This window comes from Hypomesus transpacificus, chromosome 2 (genome assembly GCF_021917145.1).
Source record: "Hypomesus transpacificus isolate Combined female chromosome 2, fHypTra1, whole genome shotgun sequence".
Taxonomy (NCBI): domain Eukaryota; kingdom Metazoa; phylum Chordata; class Actinopteri; order Osmeriformes; family Osmeridae; genus Hypomesus; species Hypomesus transpacificus.
This window is the reverse complement of record NC_061061.1, coordinates 16,235,005-16,250,700: the sequence shown is the minus strand read 5'-3', so window position 1 is coordinate 16,250,700 and position 15,696 is coordinate 16,235,005. Positions and strand designations below refer to the sequence as shown.

Here is a 15,696-nt window from a genome sequence, read left to right as displayed (position 1 = left end):
GTTCGCTATTTTGTATACATTTTTGTGCCATCGACTAGTCTACACGAATGGCAAATTCTGAGGTGCTGAATGTGTCGCAATCTACGAGCGAGGACGAGCATTCTGCCCCGTAACCGACGAAGGAAAGAAGCAGAATTGGGGCGCGTATCCGAAGCGCGCTCACCGCTCAAGTAGGCTATTGGGGCTACATTCATCCTCGAGGGACAAGAGCGCGCTTCCTCTCTGCTTCCATCTCTTACCCAGGCTCTACCGTTTCCTGCGTTCCTGGGTGATAGACCAGGGTTGTCCTGAGAACCACAGGGTATCAACAGAGAAGGGGGATAAGATGGAGGTTTGCGAGAGACTTTTGTGTTTGGCCGTGGTGTCCAGCGTTTTTGGTTTTGGCTCAGTTTTGGGGAAATACGTCAGAGGTATAGTTAATACCAAAGAGGTAAGAGATGGTGTTGGTATATTTATCGCTATTAATACAACGGCACAGTCACCGTTATTGGATAGACAATTGAGTCCATGCTACAAGCGTAACTGGTATTGCGAAACCTCTAAGTTACCTGTGATGTTTGAATGCCATTTAACCTATTACACTACGGATTAGATTACAATAGGTTGTGTGTGTTGCCGTGCAATTTTGCGCATCTGTATGCATGTCAGATCCAGCAGATTTCTTTTGTGATCGAGACTCTGCATAGACATCACAAGCTTCAGTTGTGACGGTGTGGCTCTCAACTTAAATTGGACTATTTCGTCGCTTGAGCTTACAGGCTTCTTTATTGTCACTACAAGGCGATGGTTTTTTTCTTTCACAAAAGCAACCGGTTACAGGTGTGCGTCAGCGGTCGTTCTTTACAACGGTGTTTGTTATTGGTTAATGCACGCCAGTTTCCATAGATACATTTGACCAAAATTAGGCCTATTAGACCAGACATCGTCAAAATTGATATGGCGTTTTATCCTTAGTGCTCCAGGTGTCTCAGTGAATCTGGGCCAAGTGTCCACTGCAGCGAGAGTTCCAAAAACCTAGGGTTAAGGAGATTAATCTAACTTGATTAGACGACGTCCGCCAAACTAGACCCTAATCTATAGCAAGACTTATAAATGATTGTCAGTGGTGCGGCTTATTGGAAGTTTAGAATCATAACCATGTTATCAGAGATAAGGTTAAATGCTTTTATCCTTTGGTCAATTGAGATTGCAGGATTGCAAATCCCATTTTGTTTAAAAGTTAAAAATCAGTTGTATAAGTTGTTTCCATATCAAATACTTATTCAAGAAAGCACTCCTTGTCTTCTAAACTCATTCTGTGTTGCTGATCTAGGAGTAAACACCTGCACAGTATGAATGGCATAAAACAACACTGGTCTTGACATATTGATAAAGAGAGAGAAAGAGAGACTGTGCTTGTGTGTGTGTGTGCTTGTGTTTTCCTTTGGGACCGTTAAACACATCATCAGTCTTGTCTGCTGGCCTCTTCCCACCCAAGGTCATTCACTCACTCATTCAGTAAACACACACAAACACACACACAGTCAGAGTGCCAACACCAAAACGCTCCAGTTGAAATTGAGAACAGCCAGAATTGATATCAGGCTCATGAGAGGAGAGCTTGATGGAGAGGTGAGGAGGTGTGTGCGTGAGTGGGCCGTGAAGGGCCGTAAAGGAGGGATTTGCTATGTGGGATATTGGGGCCTGGAGCATGATCGAATGAACCAGCAAAGTAAATACAGACTCTGTAGAATAATTCTTTACCCGCATTTATAGGTGTGTGTGTGTGTTTCTGTGTTGTAATATGACAGATAACGACGACAAAAAAAAGGTTTTGTGTGTGTAGTGAGTGTCCGTGTTTTCCCATGTTTGTACATAGTCTGTGCGAGGGTGTCTTTAAGTTTTACTGTTGTGTAACCTCACTAATGAATCATTGAGAGGCTCGGCGGTCCAGGGGTGACGTGACTAGCTGATTGGTAATTAATTGTTAATGAGGCTTAGCGAGCAAACAGGGATCTGGGGAGGGAAAGAGAGGGGCCTGAGATAGAGGGAGAGAGAGACAGGTTGAGAAAAGGAGGGATGGCCAAAGAGAGGGAGCTTCTGGATCTCGGTGGTGAGTGGATACGGCATCAAGGCCTAGCGCTTGATTAATGAGGTGTCCAGTGCACACACACACACACGCACACAAAAACACACTTACACACACACACACACTGGCTGAATGACTCTGCATCACAATGCAGTGGCCGTGGGGGGAAATGAGAGGACCAAGGAGGATTACGTGTGACACCTCATCCTCTGGACCTGTGTTCCAAGATGTTCTATGTATCCTCTCCTGTTCCCCTGTGCACGGTCCACTTGTCCACTAAGACTGTCTGGGGCAGCAGCTGCCCTTTGACCCCCCAAGGGGGACAATAGCCTGGCTGGCTGGTGTGAAAATCACCCAGCTGGCTGTGGGTACGTTATTGACTAGTCAACAATGACATTTGAGCTAGTCGAGCATGAGCAGTTGTGAAGCTGGCCGTAGAGAGATGTGCTGGGGCTGGGGATGGGGCTGGGGATAGGGCTGGGGATAGGGCTGGGGATGGGGCTGGGGATGGGGCTGGGGATGGGGCTGGGGTGGGGCTGGGGATGGGGCTGGGGATGGGGCTGGGGATGGGGCTGGGGTGGGGCTGGGGATGGGGCTGGGGATGGGGCTGGGGATGGGGCTGGGGATGGGGATGGGGCTGGGGATGGGGCTGGGGATGGGGATGGGGCTGGGGATGGGGATGGGGATGGGGCTGGGGATGAGGCTGGGGCTGGGGTTAGTGTGTGGTCTGTCCAAGAGGGTTTGAAAACGGGTATGTGGAAAAGCTTGTGTTTCTGTGTGTGTGTGTCGGTAATTTAGTGCTGGTTCTTTGTTTGTTCCTATGACAGCTGGAAACCAATCTTGTGATGGTTGCTATGACTATGGGTCAATTAGGTGTTGGTGTACGCGTGCGCCTTAACAAGGGGGTCATTCATGATACTGGGAGAGTCGAGCGAAAGCACTGCCATTCTCCTCTCTACCTAGCCTTATTTTATTTTTAAGGGGGAAGGGGAAGGGGAAGGGGAAGGGGGGGGGGGTCTAGTTCTGAATTACGACCTTGTAGTAGCCATGGCGATGGCGCCAGCCCCGGGACAATGCAGGGAGGTTGTGTGTGTGAAGCAGGTTCCTGGGTTGCTCCGTGACTTACTGCCCCTGGGGTGTCAGCCCCAGTTAGCTTGCGCTGCCTGAAATATGGCAGCGGTTTTGTTTGCTGTGTGAAATATAGACCAGGGGCATGGTTGGAGGTTGAAGCCCGCTTGGCAGGGATTCCGCTACACAGAACAGAAATGAACGTGTTTCTATTCTGAGAGGAGTCGTCAGAATGGCAGTTATACAGTAATAACCTGTGGACTTCATTTCTGTGAGCGCTCGTGCAGGTGGGGCGTTCTAACAAACAGGCGCTGGTCAGGTGAACATCCTAATGTGAATTTCATTATTTGAAGTGTCCATTGCAGATGAGCCTGTCTAGGGTAAGTGTATGAGTCGGGGAGACAGGTGGCTGAGCGGTTATGGAATTGGGCTAGTAATCCAAACGTTGCTGGTTCGATTCGTGCCAAATGACGTTGTGTCCTTGGGCAAGGCACTTCACCCTACTTGCCTCGGGGGGGAATGTCCCTGTTCTTAATGTAAGTCGCTCTGGATAAGAGCGTCTGCTAAATGACTACATGTATGACGTATGACTGTCCTGTTCACTGTGGGCAGACACAAGTGGCTGGTGGGCTGGTTGATCTATGTGTGTGTTCAGGAAGCACATGCTAACATTGTGCCCCCTTCTTCAATTCCCGCCAGTGCTGCTTGCACACACACACACACACACACGCACACACACACACTCTCTCTCTCGCTGACCAATCTACTGCTGGCCACTGCTGCTGTTGCAGTGTCTTACATAAGATCATTGAAGTGTGCTGTCCGTGCTGTAGTTTGGCCCAGTCCTTGCAGGCTTGTGGTTTCAATGTTCTTACTTTTGTGATGTCCCTCTCCCCTCTTTCCCTCCTTCCTTCCCTCCCTCTCTCTTTCTCCTTTTTCATCCACCTCTGTCCTCCTGTTCTACCTCATCTTTGCATATTTTCTTCCCTCCCTCCCTCCCTCCCCTCCCTCCCTCCCTCCCTCCCTCCCTCCCTCCCTCCCTCCCTCCCTCCCTCCCTCCCCTCCCTCCCTCCCTCCCTCCCTCCCTCCCTCCCTCCCTCCCTCCCTCCCTCCCTCCCTCCCTCCCACCTTCCGTCTCCCTTCATTCACCCCTCCTCCTCTTTCCTCCTCTTTCCTCCTCCTCTTTCCTCCTCTTTCCTCCTCCTCTTTCCTCCTCTTTCCTCCTCTTTCCTCCTCTTTCCTAGGACTGGGTCTTCCTAACTCGATTCTGTTTCCTCACTGACTTTGGGCGTCTAGACTTCCGGTTCCGCTACGCAAAGGTAGGCTGGTACTGCACATCTGTGATTTGAGTAGTGTGTGTGTGTGTTTATGAGTGTGCGTCTACATAAAAAAAAACTGTAGAAGCCGGTAATAATAGCCTAACGACGATAAAGTGAAAATCACTGACAACATGAGTGTTTTTCGAATAAACTATAGGTTCTTTTGTTGGGTGGTAAGAGATCTTTAAGGTAAAGGGTACACACGAACGTGTGGTCTTTTTCTGACAATGTTTTTATTAGAATTTATTTTGCTCTTTTATTCCATCATGCATATTCTTCCTGTTTCTGTGTTATTTTCATTGTACATCTTTACACAGATCTCTCCACCCCCCTTTCTCTCTCTCCTTCCCTCGCTCCCTCTCTTTCCCCTTTCTTGCTACCTTAAACTGACTTTATTAGCCTTGAGCCTGTATAGCTATAGGCCGTTCTGGTGGTAACACACCTTTTCCTTTACCTTGTCCTCTACTCCGCCCTCTATCACTTGTACTCCATCTATCCATAAACTGTTCCCAAATCCCGCCCCCCCCCTGCCCTCCTCTGGCACCCCACCCCTCCCTCGCTTTTCCATCTTCTTTCTGTTGCGTTGTAGCCTGCAGTCTGTGTCGAATTAATCTTACCCTTTCACACCAACCTGTCCCCCCCCTCCCTCCTTTCTCCCCCGCCTCCTCTTTCCCATTCCCCTCTATTTCCTTGTTCTCTCTGTCCCTCCTCCCTAGTCACGCTGCTGTCAGAACATATTGCTCTACTTTGATGACAGCACTCAGTGGCCAGCTGTGTACAAGAGGGCGGATAAGGTGAGAAACTGTCTTTCTGCTTCTCAGGGATGGTTTGTGTGTGTGTGTGTGTATGTGTGTGTCGTGGTTTTCCATGAAATCTTAGCCAACAGAGCTATGGACACTTGTTTGCTTCTTGGTCGTGTGGTTTTTGCGTGTGTAATGTATACTGTATGATGACGCCTTCACCTTGACCTTTTCCTACCTGCTTGTCTGCGCCACAGAACTGCTACCAGAAGGAGGCAGTGTTGAGGCCAGAGAACAACCAGGTCATCAACCTGACCACCCGCTACACATGGTCGGGCTGTGTGGTAAGAACACGCACACTTGTATCCGTTCTGTGGTTTTGCTTTCCCAACAGACAGTTTTTTTATTTATTTATTATTTTTATCAATTAATCCATGCTTTGTTTGTTAACACAGTCTGGGCTATTTGTGGTTGCAGTAGGTGTGAGTCTGGTATGGCTCCTTCCTTTGAGGGCTCGTTTGTGTGTTTCCATCTGTTACATGTGTGGGCTGTGATATCTCTCTGTGGGTTTATGACAATAACACGTCTCTCTCTCTTTCTCTCCCCCTTTTTTCTCTCACACACACAATCACTCTTGTTTTACGGTCTGTCTCGCCGTCTCTCTCCCTCCCTCCCTCTCTCGCTCACTATCATTCTCTCTCTGTGTGTCTCTGTTCTCCTCCCCCCTTTCCCTCTCTGGGTGTTAGGTGGAAGGAGAGGGAAATGAGGAGGTGTTGAGCTGTGTGGGAGGTCGAAGTTTCAGGTCCGTGAGGGAGAGATGGTGGTACATCGCTCTCAGCAAGTGCGGGGTAAGTGTTCAACTCTAACCCCTGAAGCTGGGGCCCTGCCCGCCGCTTGTCTGTTGCCCTGACAACACACGCCACCCCCACACTCACACACACAAGCGAACGGGGCGGCCGGACAATCCATCGTTAGGCGACAGCCCACGTTTATTCAGGACTGAACTGATGTTACCTCGCTGTTTTGTCTGCGCAATCCTCGGAAACAAATGAGTAAACATTTTTGCTTCGCCGTGACTGTAAATCCACGGATGAGTCCTATTGTGATGTCAAGTTTTGTCTGGTGATGTCTCTGTGTGTGAGCGTGGGTCGATGCTGGTACGGGAAGAGTATGGCTGGTTCATGTTGCTGTGCTAGGAGCACTCTGCATAGTAATCACTGCTTGATGAGCTCTGCTCAAGGGCTAGAGCTGTGCTCAGTGTGTACGCGTGTGCGTGCGTGCGCGCATGTTTGTGAATGTGTGTGGGTGTTTGCAGTGTGAGTGCGTGCAGGATTTGCAGTGTCGCCGCAGATCGCTAGTGAAGAGGGACATGATTTAAGTGGTTGTTTCCTGGAGAGTGTCGTCACGACAGCGGCTGTTGATGGACACACGGCCTAATGCTGTTGGACTGGCTCTCACGCTGTGTGTCGGGGCCTGCAGCTGTCTGCACACGCCGGCAATTTCCGTCTTCATGTCTTCTCGCTTCCTCTCCCCTCGCTCACTCTCATCCTCACCTTTCCATCTCTGTTTTGGCCCCGTCTTCATCTCCCCCGCCCCCCCCATCTCTCTCTCTCCCTCCCTCCCTTTCTCTCTCTTTCCCCCGTCTGTTGTTTGATCGCTGTATTTGTTTATTTCTCTTTCACTTCTGCTCTTTCATTTCATCCTCTGCTCCCTCTGTCACTCCGTTACCCTGCTTTATTTACTGTTGTCCTCGCCTCTCTCTGCACCCACCTTTTTTTTATCACTCTCTGACTATCCATCCATCTATTTATCTATCTCTCTCCTCTCTCTTCAACTCGCTGTGTGTGCCTTCACTGGCAGTATTGATTTTCTGACAGGCCACGCTAGGTACTCCCTCCAGCCTTTTTGATGGAGGGACTGAGATGGAGTCCTGGCTGCCAAAGGGAATCAAAGGCTACCCCCTGCCCCTTTCCCCCACCCCACCTTGCCACCTCACCACCACAACAACCAGAAAGTCCGCAGGCTTTGAACTGCTCTGTGTGAAATGAGCTCTTTCTGCCACGCACGGTCTCTCAATCTCCTCTCTTTCTCTGTCTCTCCCTCTCTCCCTCCCTCTCTCTATCTATCTCTCTCTGTCTTGATATATCTGTCTTTCTCTCTCTGTCTCTCTCTGTCTCTCTGTCTCTCTGTCTCTCTCTCTCTTTCAGGGGGATGGCTTGCAGCTGGAATACGAGATGAAGCTGACTAACGGCCAGTCGTTCTGGACCCAGCATTTCTCTGCAGATGAGTTTGGTGAGCGTGATTGTAGAGATGTTAATAAAACGATGGCTAATAGACTGGACAACACCACTTTGCACGGCCAATAAAGCATATTGAACTGAACCAATTAGAATAATGAAGGAAAGGGCTGGTGGATGAATTAAAAATGATGGATGAGCTTACTAGGATGGACAAAGAAAGTGGGGGCTGTAGTATAGAAATAGTCATGTTCATCTCCTTTAATAATTCCAACATCTTTCTGTGCCTCATATCCCCCTTCCTATTCCCATCCTCTTTAATGGAACTTCCCAGGGATTCTAGAGACTGACATCACCTTCCTGGTCATCTTCAGCGCTGTCTTTCTCCTCTCCTGCTACTTTGCCTGTAAGTGTCTTTCCCGTGAATGGGGGCTTGACCGGACGCCCGTCCTCAAAAAAAACCCTGGCCTTTGTCTTCCCAGGGAAAGAGGATTAGTAAGTGCCTACCTGCCTGCCTGGCGTTAAGGCGGGAGTGCTTGTTTCTGAGAGGGCCAGAGTACGTTCCTGTGTTCAGCCCCCACATCCCCTGGATCACTAGAGGAGGGGGGGGGGGTTCAGGCCCACATCCCCTGGATCACTAGAGGAGGGGGGGGGGGGTTCAGGCCCACATCCCCTGGATCACTAGAGGAGGGGGAGGGGGGGGCTTAGCTCTGCTTGACAGACAGGAGACAGCTGAAGCTGAAGAGCAGACAAGGCCTGCAGGGAAACAGGGATGTCGGTGTGACTGAGCTACAATGTCGGACTGCTCTCCGGAGAGACCAGAGAGAGAGAGAGAAAGAGAGAGAGAAAGAGAGAGAGAGAGAGGGAGAGGGAGAGGGAGGGAAAAGTGCACAAAGACACAGTATCTGCACATGACATGTCTTCAGCAAGTAGGGCACGTCCTCATGCATCTCTCTCTTTCTCTCCCTCTCTTCGTTCTTTGTTCACTTCCTCTACACCTGTTCTTGCCCACCATGTCTCCTGTTATTTACTCTCCTTTCCCCTTTTCTTTCATCTTCCTTGGTTGCCTCTCCTCTTTTGCAATCCTCTTTCATCCCCCACTCCCTCTCTCGTTCCTTCTCCTTCCCTCTAGATAATCTGAAAGGACGGCAGCTTCTCCATACAACCTATAAGATGTTTATGACTGCGGCAGGTGTAGAGGGTGAGACTCATAACTCTCTCTCTCTCTTTCTCTCGTTCTCTCTCTCTCTCTCTATCTCTCTCTCTCTCTCTTTCTCTCTATCTATCTCTCTTTCTTACTCTATCTCGATCTCTCTTTCTCTCTCTATCTCTCTGTTTCTCTCTCTCTCTCTTTTTCTCTCAGATTCTATCTCTCTCTCACACACACACAGATTCTTAAAGCACTACATTTGCATGTCATACTGCATGAAAGTCTCAAATCGTCAAGTACATGAGCCACTGATATTAGCATAGGTATTAAGTAAATGAATAAGCACTATAGCTTGGCTTAGTTGTTCCCTCTGGTATGTAATATTTAATAGCTTTCAGTAGCTCAGAAGTGTGTCTTTCCTGATTCCTCTCCTCTGCAGTGTGCAGCCTGATGTTTCACTGTATCTACTGGGGCCTGTATGCCAGAGATGGGGTAGGCAATGGCAGTCTGAAGATACTGGGTGAGTCAGAGAGCCAAACCACTGGGAAGTTTCAAAATGAACAATGCATTTAAGATATTCTGTATGGGAGTACATTTGTGTGTGTGTGTCTGACTGACTGGGCGCATGTGTGTGACATGACCTGCTTTCGATTTCCGGCGTTACCAATTCAGACATTTTAACCTACTTACAGTAACCTGTCTTTCACTCTCTGTGGGAGAAGTTCTAATTTTTTCCCTCCCTCCCTCCCTCCCTCCCTCTCTCTCTCTCTCTCTCTCTCTCTCTCTCTCTCTCTCTCTCTCTCTCTCTCCCCCCACAGGGAAGTTACTGTTCTCTGTCAGTTTCCTAGTGTTCCTACTGATGCTGGTTCTTCTGGGAAAAGGCTTCACTGTCACCAGGTGGGTGTGTGTGTGTATCCGTGTATCTCACATTTCACACGGCGTCTCTCACCTCTGGCCCGGAGGGCAGCCCCAGCTGTCCCCGCGCTCAACATCTCTCCCTCGCTTTGCCTTGTCACTTAGGATAACTGCCGTTATCTTTGCCATGCTGTGACACTGGATAAAAACGCTCTTCTTCCTTCCGTCTCACCGGCTGTGTTGACTGAGCCTTTTAGCCCTGCTTCTCCCTGTCTGTCTAGTTTGGCAGAGAGATTTCAACATCGACACGACACACTGTCCTCCCACTCAGGTCCAGTTCATGAGTCGCTGCAGTACTTAGATCAGCTGTCTGCACCGGAGTTTAAAGGACAGACACGGTGTCTGTCTGTCTGCACACACTAGGGTCTGAAAACTCTTTAAACTAGCTTTACAAACTCTTCCCTGTGTGTGTGTGTGTATCACTGTATCAGGGCAAGGATCAGCCACAGCGGATCAGTCAAGCTGTCCATCTACATGACGGTCTACACCATCACTTACGTCATCCTCTTCATCTACGAAGCCGAGGTGAGCTCCAGCGCACCACCACCCAAGCCTAGCCCCCTGACAGGAAACACAGCACCCAAGCCTAGCCCCCTGACAGGAAACTCATCACCCTAACCTAGCCCCCTGACAGGAAACACACCACCCTAGCCTAGCCCCCTAACAGGAAACACACCACCCAAGCCTAGCCCCCTGACAGGAAACTGTTCACCCTAACCTAGCCCCCTGACAGGAAACACACCACCCTAACCTAGCCCCCTGACAGGAAACTCACCACCCTAACCTAGCCCCCTGACAGGAAACTCACCACCCTAACCTAGCCCCCTAACAGGAAACTCATCACCCTAACCTAGCCCCCTGACAGGAAACACAGCACTCTAGCCTAGCCCCCTAACAGGAAACACATCACCCAAGCCTAGCCCCCTGACAGGAAACACAGCACCCAAGCCTAGCCCCCTAACAGGAAACACACCACCCTAACCTAGCCCCCTGACAGGAAACACACCACCCTAGCCTAGCCCCCTGACAGGAAACACACCACCCAAGCCTAGCCCCCTAACAGGAAACACATCACCCTAGCCTAGCCCCCTAACAGGAAACACAGCACCCTAGCCTAGCCCCCTGTCAGGAGACATCCGGGCAACGCTACAATGATACACCAACAGGCCAACGATACATCTATACCCCTCAAGCCTTTTCTTTGTATCAAGTTTCATGTTCATTGTATAATAGCACTGCAAATTTTATATTGAGGTCTGATCAGTGACTCGGAATATGAGAAAGACTGGTAGAGGAGAGGCCTGGGTAGTGGGGGGGGTTGCTTGTGCAGCGTTGCATTCTAGGATGTAGGTTCAGGAATACACCTTTCAGACTCCCAGGGTGTCCACTCCATACACTCTGTATGTGTATCACCCCCCCCCCCCCCCCCCCCCCCCCTTTCACAACGTTGTCCTCCACCCTCCCCCCCAACACGCGCAAACGGAAAATCCAGCAATTTAGCCAGTTTGTCACAGTTAGATTCTCGCTACTTTCTTTTGTTCCGGTCGCTTCTTCTTCTAATGACAGTCGCTCACCCAAGGCATCAGGTTAAAGGAGTTTCAGCCAGGTTCGGAAAGGAAATGAGGGCTGACGCCTCCTTATTGGGCCTGCAGTCTAGCTGCCAGGGTGTAGTGGACAGCAGGGACCAGGGCCTGGAGGTGGAAGGTGGAATCACCACACCTCTGCATAATGCAGGGCAGTGGAAGGTGTAACTCTGTCCCTGCTATCCAGACGTGCGAAACTCGATGCACTGCCCGCAGACACAGAGAGTGTGACGACAACCCAGTTGTAGGAACAGCGAAGGCAACACACATGGCAACACGCGTACACAGAGTCACGCACAAACACACACCCATACACACACTTGCTTACACGGGTTTGCGAGGATACACTTGACAAGGGCAGACAAACACGCCAGCACACACACACGGACCCGGTCATTCTACTGACCTTTTCATCGGTCATTCCAATTGTGTCACACAAGCAGAACTCAGGCAGTGAAAGGTACTGCATACTTTTGACACTTCGGCAAACTTGAACTGATGAAACTGTCCTGCTGAATTAAGGGGTTTGATATAGTATAATGAATGACTGTCAGTAATAGTAATAATAGACACAGAGGGCTTGTCCATTGTTATTTCCCATTAAGAGTAAAACGTGGTTGGTTTTTAGATAGTTGTGATTTTGACTGCAATATGTGTGTGTGTGTGACTGCGTGTGTGCGTATGTGTGTGTGTGTCCCAGTTCTTTGACCCAGGCGAGGTGCTGTATGCGTACGACAGTCCAGCAGGGTACGGGTTGATGGGTCTGCAGCTGCTGGCCTACGTGTGGTTCTGCTACGCGGTTCTGGTCTCTCTCAAACACTACCCCGAGAAACAGCCTTTCTACATCCCCTTCTTCACTGCATACACCCTCTGGTGAGCCCCCTTCCTCCTCCTTCCTTCCAGATCAGAACTTGGATAGTGTCTTGCCTATACTTCATTATAATAAGTAGCAAATTGACCATATTTTCTCCCTACCTGTGTCTGATTGCCCTCTCTTGCTCATTACCCTCTCTCTCTCTCTCTCTCTATTTTTCCACCTCAGGTTTTTCGCAGTGCCAGTCATGGCTTTGATTGCCAACTTTGGCATACCTCGATGGGCTAGGGAGAAGATTGTCAATGGCATCCAGCTTGGCATCCACCTCTACGCCCACATTGTGTTCCTGGTTAGTGCGCCATGTCCGCACACACACACACAAACACACACGCACACACACACCTAACAGTCTGTTCCTGCTAATGATTCACATCTCGGTGTCCTTCATCATCCTCGTTCGCAGCTCCCACCTTCCTCGTCCGACACACAAACACTTCAGATGCACGCTCACTTGCAAAATGTCACACACACACACACACACACAGTCTCTTTGTTGGTCTGTTCATTAGCCATGATTCATTCCTCATGAGTCCTCTGCCTGTTCTTATAAATATTGTACTGTGTCATCAGGACCTTCACAGCAACTGTAAAAAGGCCAGATCTGATTTATATACCGTACATTATTCACTTGTCCAGGCACCCTACTGAATTGCTTTCACCCTTTAGATTCAGCATTTTCACAATATGTGAGTTACACTGTGAGTCACAGCTAGACATGTATGTTTAAGCACCCTCGGACAAACTTCATGCTAACACAGTATGGTATACCTTCATAATCATTTCGCTTTCCCATTCTATCCATAGGCTATCACTCGGCCCTCAGCAGCCAATAAGAACTTTCCGTATCACGTGAGGACGTCCCAGATAGGCATCCTTCTGTCCAGTCCGAAAGCGGGGGTGCCTGGAGAAAGCTTCCCCCACCATGCCTACGGCAACAGCTCCTTTCTGGGCGACTCCCAGCCCAACTTCACTGAGCTGTTCTCCATCCAGTCGGTGAGTCTGAGATCGAGGGCTGAGGCTGTAAAACCGGCCATTTTAGCAGGCAGGCCTGATTAAACACACAGACACAGGCAGGGAACATAGTACATTTAGTCATTTAGCATAGTACAGTCCTGCCAGGTACTGCCAGGTACTGACAGCAGGGTGAAACCTGCATGACTCCTTGACCTTTCAGTCTAAACCTCCATCCTCTTCCTCCTCCAGGGCCCAGTGAAGACAGTAGACGAGACGGTGCCCCGGAAGGGACAAGAGGTGCCGAGGAACAGCGAGCAAAAGATCATCACCACCACAGCCGATCTGACGTCTGCGCTCCCCCCGTCCCTGCCCCCTGTGCCCCCCCGCCTCTCTTCCCACTCCCCCCCTCCCCCCCCACGACTCCCCTCCTTTACCGAGTACTTCAGCATGCAGGGTGGGCTCGGGGTGGGGTCGAAGGCATGATATGGACCAATAGGAAAGGAGGGTTGACAGGGAGAGAGGGCTGATATAGAAGGAAGTGTTAGGTGGGGGGGAAGAGTATCGTGAGAAAAGAAAAAGAGTAACAGTGGGTGAGGAACAAGATATGAGTTAGAGTGCTATGGCTGTAAAAAAAAGAAATATATATAAAAAATAAAAACAAGAAGCAATAAATATTGATGCAGACCTGAGTGAGGCACAGGGGGAGATGACAAAGTGGGCGTAGACTGAGCAATAGAGTGATAGGAGTGCACAAGGGGACTGAACAAAACTCTTATGAACATTTTCATTTAAGAATTTATAAGGCATTGCTGGAAGAGCCAAGCGGTAAGTGTAAATAGCCGAAGCGAGAGAGCAGTACTTGTACTTTAAGTAGTTGCAAATATTTCTATTGCGCAAAGGGATGTTTTTTTCACATTGTTGAATTCCAAGTGGTGCTGTGACCATTGAAATTCTGCTGCCACTACACTGTACCAGAGTATTCACTCCCTTCATGCGAAGTAAAACTACTTTTTTATGTTTGACATATTTTGATAACGCATAGATATTTACTCCCTATATAGAATATGTTAGGTCTGTTTATATACTCATCGGGTTAGACAGGATTGATATGCCGACGTTTAAGTGTACAATGTCAAGTTTACTGTGGACATCTCTGAGGTAGTAAAACAAGCATGTTTGTACTGTACCCACCTGTTTTACACTAGGAATACTGCACTTCATGTTACCATACAATGTGTGCACTTGTGTGTATTAACACCACTTTTGTACCACATACTTACTGTATGTACAGAACAAACAATACCTGGCGAAAAATCACCAACAATTTGGGGAAAATCTATTGTTACAACTCTGCTTTCATTTGTTGATGATTTGAACCGCACATTACCCATCTCAGTTGAACTGAAAACTGTACAGTTTCAACAGTTTTTTGTTATGACAACAAACTGTTGTTATAATCTATTAACAGTTTGTGAATGTACTACTGCCTCAGACGAGGACTGAAGTGATTTGAACTTACTTTAAAGTGCACATCTTTTATACACGTTGTTCTTTAGATTCCAGTGTGCATCATCGACAGACAGCCAGAGGTGATGCGTTAAATATTCAACAACCCCCAAATAAAAAAATTGAAAGTCTGTTTCTTTAGGCGACAACCATAAATGTATCTGTTCAACATGGACACAGGCAGTTGTGTAACCATAAATATTTACATGAGCTCCTACTAATGAATCAGTCATGTTTTAGATACATTCTCTTTGTTCTGCATGGAAGTCTTAATGTTCCTCATTGCAGAATGTCTGTTTCTAATACGTTTAAAGGAGACTGGACTTACTGTACTCATCGATAACACATTGCATTATAGTCCAGCTGCATCCAAGAATGCAATACCTGTAGATATAGTCATAGTAATGTACACAAGTGTCATGATCTGATGAATGGGTTAGGGTTAACATTAACCTGCTAATCGTTGCTTTTTTTCTCAAAACAATTGTTGCTATAATGTTGATACAGCAGGAGAGTCATTCATAAAAGTTTTAATACCATTTACCACATATCTGCATGACTGGTACCCCACTAATTGTCTTTGGGTACGGTCTTTTCTTTCAGTAAGTATGAAGCAGGCACGAGACAAATATGTGTCTTCAATTCAAATGGGAGTCAGATGGCTGAGCGGGTAGAGCATCGGGCTAGTAATCTGAAGGTTGCCAGTTCGATTCCTGGCCGGTGCACATGACGTTGTGTCTTTGGGCAAGGCACTTCACCCTACTTGCCTCGGGGAGAATGTCCCTGTACTTACTGTAAGTCGCTCTGGATAAGAGCGTCTGCTAAATGACTAAATGTAAATAATACAGAGAAAATGGTGGTTTTGTTTATTCCAGTTTTAATCAATGACCTGTTATCGGTTCCAGTTTCTGAGAATCATTGTGATGGTACAAACAATATATGTTGTGTACATACAGTAGGAACATAGGATAACAAGTTTGATTCAGACTGTAAAACAGAACGATATTTGAAGTAGAGCACTAACTGAGGTATGATATATGTTCTGGTGTTATAATGGATCTGTCTATGTAAGAGTTTGGCATTGTTGCCACTGTAGTCCATTGTCGCTCATGGATTATTATCATTACTTGACTGCATAGACTGATGTACTTGGTGGACAACCAACTCACATTCTTCGAAGCTGGTTCCACTCATTCACACATTTTGCATGACTTATCTGTCTAATGTACATGGATGACACACATGTTCACTTCTACATGAAAGGGGGGTCAGATGGCTGAGC

General features: G+C 48.2%; 1 protein-coding gene across 1 annotated transcript; it reads left to right on the top strand.

Annotated features, from left to right (window-relative positions):
- The first annotated feature begins 323 nt into the window (after nucleotides 1-323).
- tmem145 (transmembrane protein 145) lies at nucleotides 324-14,358 on the top strand. Its single transcript, XM_047040379.1, has 15 exons — nucleotides 324-430; nucleotides 4,381-4,455; nucleotides 5,172-5,249; nucleotides 5,453-5,539; nucleotides 5,942-6,043; nucleotides 7,403-7,487; nucleotides 7,767-7,838; nucleotides 8,565-8,633; nucleotides 9,022-9,102; nucleotides 9,401-9,479; nucleotides 9,929-10,022; nucleotides 11,781-11,953; nucleotides 12,123-12,243; nucleotides 12,759-12,947; nucleotides 13,158-14,358. The coding sequence occupies exons 1-15, from the start codon at nucleotides 326-328 to the stop codon at nucleotides 13,389-13,391; spliced, it is 1,644 nt and encodes a 547-aa protein (XP_046896335.1). The 5' UTR covers nucleotides 324-325; the 3' UTR covers nucleotides 13,392-14,358.
- The last annotated feature ends 1,338 nt before the right edge of the window (nucleotides 14,359-15,696 follow it).